Raw genomic sequence first — 6,184 nt, 5'->3', positions numbered from 1 at the left:
GTGACGCTCACATGGACGGTCTAATTATTTTAACTTGTAAACATTTAACGAACATTAGAACACATAATATACGTATATTAATTGTTTGTTATTCTTTCGATAAGAAAAATATATCTGAGGGCGACGCCGCGCGCACGTGTCGCTACAGTACCCCCCTGCTAGTGATTTGCCTAATCACGAGAAACCGCCCTGAAGTCGGTCCGGGAATCGCACTCGTCTGCCCGATCGTGTGGTTTGCCGTAAAGCGGTCTTGATCGGCTCCTGGGCGGTTGGTGGGTCGGTCCTCCTTGCTGAATTTTCAGGGTTATCCAGCTCCGATGGCACGGGCGGTTGCAATGATGTGCCGGAACTTGGGGGGTTCTCCAACCGCTGCTCGATTGGTGGCGAGCTAGCCTTCTCTGGTTCCTCGTCTTCTGAAATGATGTAGGCGGGCTTCAGCCGATCGATAGACACGGTCACATCCCTACCTCGGATGTGAACCACGAATGTTTTCGGTTTGCGGCTGACCACTCTGTAGGGTCCGTCGTACGGTTGCTGCAGGGTTCCTCCAGGTGCGTTGTGGCGCACGAATACTTGGCCCACCGTACTGAGATCTTTGAACACAAAGGTCTGCCGTTCGCCGTGGCGGGTGCCGTTTGTCGGGCGGAGTCTTCGAAAGTGCTGCCGTAATTCTTTGACGTATTCGGCCGCATCGCCTTCTGGGAGTGCTCTTGAAGCCAAGAACTCTCCGGGCAACCGAATTGACTCGCCGTAGAGAAGGTCGGCTGCGGTCGCTCCCAAATCCTCTCGCCACGCAGCCCGGATGCCGAGCAGCACGGTGGGAAGGACCTTTGTCCATTGGTCCTTCTCGTGGCACTTGATGGCTGCCTTGAGTTGTCGGTGTAGTCGCTCTATCATCCCATTGGCCGCCGGGTGGTACGCTGTTGTCTTGAGGTGCGCTACTCCGTATAGCGCGCTAAGCTGCCTGAATAGTTGCGATTCGAATTGTCTCCCCTGATCGGTGGTAACGCGGAGGGGGGTGCCGAATCGAGCTATCCAGCCCTCGTAGAAGGCCCGAGCGACGGTGACGGCCTCCTGGTCCACGAGCGGTATCACCTCTGGCCATCGAGAGAATCGGTCGACGCAAGTCAGGCAGTACCTGTAGCCTTCCGAGCTGGGCATGGTGATGAGGTCGAGATGGACGTGCTCGAACCTCGATGACGGCGGTGCGAAGGTACCGCACGGCGCCGAAACATGGCGAGTTATCTTGGATCGCTGGCACTCTATGCAGCTTCTTGCCCATCTTCGACAGTCGGATTTGATTGACGGCCAAACGAATCGTTGTGTAACCAGCTTGACGGTCGCCTTGATCCCCGGGTGCGCGAGCTGATGTACCGATTCGAATGCCGCCCGGCGGAACTGCTTGGTGACGAACGGTCTTGCTGTTGTTGAAGACACGTCGCAATACACGCTCACCGGTGTCCCCGGTAATTGCACCCTTTTTATCTGCAGTGCCGAGCTCCCATTACGGTAGATTTTTAACTCGTCGTCGGTCTCCTGTGATGTTGCCAGAGCTTCGTAGTCCAAGGCTGCGATTTCTTCAACGCGTCGAGAGAGGGCGTCGGCGACGATGTTGTCCCTACCGGATACGTGCCTGATATCGGTCGAGAATTGACCGATAAAATCGAGGTGACCGGGGCGAGCCCTTATCGGCTTTCTGTCGAAAAGCAAAGGTGATCGGCTTGTGGTCCGTATAAATCGTGAAGGTCCTAGCTTCTACCATGTGCCTGAAATGTTTGACGGCGAGATAGATGGCGAGAAGTTCCCGGTCGTATGCGCCGTATTTCTTTTCGGCACCACTTAGCTTCTTGGAGAAGAAGGCTAATGGTTCCCAGCTATCGCCGATTCGTTGTTGAAGGACCGCCCCCACTGTGAAATCCGAGGCGTCGGAGACTATTGCGAGCGGCGCGTCCGGTTCAGGGTGAGCCAGTAAAGCCGTTTGCGCAATGCTCTCCTTGCATTCATCGAAGGCGGCCTGTGTCGATGTAGTCCAGGTGATGGGGGTCTTGCCCTTGATATTCCCCTGGAGTAGGTCATTCAATGGTGCTTGAAGGTAAGCCGCTCTGGGTATGAACCTCCTATAAAAGTTCAACATACCCAGGAACTGTCGCAGCTGTTTCGCCGTTGTCGGCTGCGGGTAACTTCGGATGGCTTCGACCTTCTCGGGCAAGGGCTGAGTCCCCTCGGCGGAAACTCGATAGCCAAGGAATTTAACCTCTGCCTGCCCGAACGCGCACTTGGTCTGGTTGATAACCACCCCGAATTTCCTTAACCGTTCGTACACGATCTCCAGGTGCTGCAGGTGCTCGCGTTCGGAAGTCGATGCGACGAGTATGTCGTCTATGTACGCGTAACAGAAATCCAGACCTCGGAGGATTTCGTCGATGAACCGCTGGAAGGTTTGCGCGGCGTTGCGCAGGCCAAACGACATGAACGGAAATTCGAATAATCCGAACGGTGTCGTTATAGCCGTTTTTTTATGTCCTCCGGTGCGACGGGGATCTGGTTGTACGCCCGAACTAGATCTATGGTTGAAAAGATACTTTTACCTCGTAAGGACTGCGCGAAATCCTCTGTGTCGGACGGGGTATCGGTCTGGCAAGGTCCTTGCGTTGAGGGCGCGGTAATCTCCGCATGGACGCCATTCGTCGCTGGCTTTCTTCGGGACCATGTGCAGTGGTGATGCCCAGCAGCTTTCCGATGGTCGTGCTGTCCCAAACTGGATTATGGTCTCGAATTCCTTCCTGGCCGCGCGCAGTTTCTCCGTCGGCAAACGTCTTGGCTTATTTGCCACGGGAGGACCTGGTGTTGTTCGGATGTGGTGTTGGGTCGAATGTTTCGGCTCGGCAGGAGCGCCGGCCGGGCGCGTGATTTCAGAAAACTTCCGTAACTGCTCGTGATAGATCGACGTTCCAGCAATGGTTTTAACGCCGGGGATATTACCCTTTTCGACGTGACCTTTGGCAGTCAACGAAGTCAGCTGATCCACTAGGCGGCGACCACGAACGTCGACGAGCAATCCATAGAACGGGAAATCCGCTCCGATGATTGGTTTAGGCACGTCGGCGACGACGAACCTCCACGTGAAGGCCTGGCGTAACCCGAGGTTGAGCGTAATTGTGATCGTCCCATAAGTCGCAATGACGCTGTTGTTTGCCGCCGTGAGCTCGTACGTTGACTTCTCTCGCGGCCCGCGTAGAAATGTTCGTGGGTAAACGCAGAGATCGGCGCCGGTATCAATTAAAAATCCCTTCTTGGAGTTTCTGTCCGTGACGAACAAGCGGAGGGACGTAGGGCTCGGGTCGCTTGCCTCCATTAGCGACCGCCCTGATCGTTTCCCGAACGGAAGTTGCACGGCGGTTCGCATCTTGTCGCGTCAGCACCAAACCGCCAGTGGTACCAGCAGACGCCGTCCTTGCCGCGACCGCGGCTGCGCGCGCGCTGCCTGGACGGTGAACGACGCTCCCGCGATCGGCTACCGCGAGCCGACACGCGGTCTTCTATCGCCGCGATCTCTTGACGAAGTCCATTCGCCAACTCCTCCTCCATTTTGGCGGTGATATGGATGATCAATCGCTCGAGCATCGTCTCGAACGAGTCCGTTGATACGGCCGCGACCTGGTGCCTTTCAGGCAAGGCGTCGCTGACGGCGTCGGCGAGCTCGGCCATCTTATCCAAACCGGCTTCCGTCTGGGTTACCAGGATGACCCGTATGGACGCTGGAATTCGCTCTAGCCAGATGGTTTTGAGCAACTCGTCCGGGACGGCGGTGCCCGCCAGCCCACGCAGGTGGCGAAGGAACTGAGACGGCTTTCGGTCTCCCATCTCCTCTTGTTCGAGTAACTGCCGTCTTTTTCTCCTGTGAGGTCCCGAGCCGGCGTATGAGCTCCGTTTTAAGTAACTGGTACTTTCCGGTCTCGGGTGGATCGACCAATATATCGCGGACGTCCTCGGCGTATCGGGCATCGAGGTTGCCCGTGACGTAATGGAATTTTATATCGTCGTTTGTGATTCCCGAGAACGCAAATTGACTCTCCACCTGGCAGAACCACAGTTCGGAATTGCGAGCCCAGAACGGCGGAATCTTGGTCGCCACTCGGTCGATCGATGCGGCAGAGCTTTCTTTATCCATAATAGCAGGGGCTATGGTTGGGTCTCAACGTCAGTTTTTATAATTTTTCGGTGTACTTACACAATTACCCACACTGCACCTTACGGAAACCGCGATATACGCATGCGTGTTCAAATCACATCGGGGTCACCAATTATGTGGGTAAGGAGATAGTTCGGTATTAACTGTGACTCGGTTGGCGCGGACACTTGTACTTTATTTGTTAGGCAGAAGGCGAAAGCGTAGTGCATTCGAGTCGACGAGTAAAATATGACTGACTCTTCTCGAGATTCTTGCGAGGTTGCTCGCACATCCCGCGCGAGCCTCCTTTGTTTCGAAAAGGCTCCAGGCGTACACGATTTGAGGAATAAAAAGATAAACCGAGTTACGGTGACAAAAGACGGAGGAAAAAATATAGAGAAAGCCAAACAGAAACTCTACACTGAGGACGACGCCGCGCGCACGTGTCGCTACATATGTATATTAAATTTGTCGGGGGGGGGAGGCTTTTTGATTGTAGATGAATCAGATTAGAGCTAGCTAGAGTGATTACCACAAAACACTTCTAACAAAAACTGTTCCTCGGAGATTACTCACATCCTCTTTATTTATCGATATTTTACTATTAAAAAAATTGCTGAATTATCCTTAAAATACATATATTTGAATGTTTATTTCAAAAAGTCCTTAAGTTAAAATTCACATAATACGTTTTTTCCAACTTTGAATGTTCTTCTTAATCTTCAATATTCACAAAGGATTAGCGTAACCCCACCCGATTTTCATAGTTCAGACATTCGAACACGCTTTGAGCAGTGGCACTGAAACTGGAGAGAAAAAAACTTAAGTTTCACCTCTACAATTCCCTTGCTCGACGAACTTCTAATGCGCCATTATCATAGCTACGTAATTGTACGGTATAAAGTGCGTGATGGGGTTACCCTAACCTCTTGTACAACGTCAGAAAATCCGGACTAACTGCAAAGTTGAAATGATTAATTGGATTTATTTATGATTTTAATCATGAGTGCACATTATAAAAAAATTTATTTAAATCAATTTTAAATTAAATAACAAAATAAAGGACTCTTTCTAAACATAATAAACAAAAATAAGTATCGGGCGAAGTAAGAGTCAAACACATTTCTTCCAAAAACACAAAAATATATAACAGCGGTGTAAAGACTCTTTATGTATAAACAAAATAAACAAAATAAATGGCGAAAAAGAGTCGTCGCATAATATATATAATTAAAGATAATTATCATCATAGATACATAAAATAAAATAAAAAGTACAACGGTGTATATTAAAATATAAAACAAACAAGTTTCGGCTGCTGGATTGAGCCCTCCTCAGATGTAAAAAGAATATAATATAAAAGATATAAAAGAATACAACAAAAAAATAATAAATCGATAACATTCAGTGACGCAACATTTTTAACGCGCGGAAATCAGCAAATGTGATGAATCTCGACGTAGCTTAATGTTGTATATGCGATGGGGCAATCAAACCGATGTTAAGAAACATAGTGCTGACTGAAAAACGGAAAAGGAAGGGAACTCATAAGAAAACAAGTAAACTAAAAAACTTAAAAACTAAACCCGCCGCAGATAAGAAGCCAAGTGCTCACTCACCAACGCATCCGAACAGGAAATGAGAATCACCGCAATGCATGACAAGTGTGAAAACCCATGACAATGATAGGGATGTAATCGTCGAAGTCAGACATGTCAACATCGCACATGACACCGACCGCTCGCTAAGACGGCACGCGACGCACTGAGAGAGGAGACGGGTCGACAGGATCGAAAGTCAGACTTTGTTTATTATCGGTAAATATGCCTTATTAAGACCCTCGGTGTCGGTCTGCAAATTGAGACTGTTCTTCTGTTTTTTAATATGTAGCATCTCCGAAATCAAGCGCTTTCTATACGAAGGTTCCTCGTCTAATATCAGAACATTGTCCCATTGAAAATCGTGATTGTGACTCAACCTATGATCGGTGATGACAGAGCGGGCAGATGTTTT

At 50.0% G+C, this 6,184-nt stretch overlaps 2 protein-coding genes across 2 annotated transcripts; both read right to left on the bottom strand.

Moving 5' to 3' along the window:
• Positions 1–2,584: 2,584 nt before the first annotated feature.
• Positions 2,585–3,355, bottom strand: LOC108747275. Its single transcript, XM_018484660.1, has one exon. It carries the CDS (start codon positions 3,353–3,355, stop codon positions 2,585–2,587), a length of 771 nt encoding a protein of 256 aa, XP_018340162.1.
• On the bottom strand, positions 3,355–4,005 carry LOC108747265. The gene has a single exon (XM_018484647.1). The coding sequence runs from the start codon at positions 4,003–4,005 to the stop codon at positions 3,355–3,357; it is 651 nt and encodes a 216-aa protein (XP_018340149.1).
• Positions 4,006–6,184: the final 2,179 nt, after the last annotated feature.

The sequence above is a fragment of the Trachymyrmex septentrionalis genome, unplaced genomic scaffold (genome assembly GCF_001594115.1).
Source record: "Trachymyrmex septentrionalis isolate Tsep2-gDNA-1 unplaced genomic scaffold, Tsep1.0 scaffold108, whole genome shotgun sequence".
NCBI lineage: Eukaryota > Metazoa > Arthropoda > Insecta > Hymenoptera > Formicidae > Trachymyrmex > Trachymyrmex septentrionalis.
Note: the sequence above shows the minus strand (reverse complement) of the source record. Positions and strands in the feature narration are given on the sequence as shown.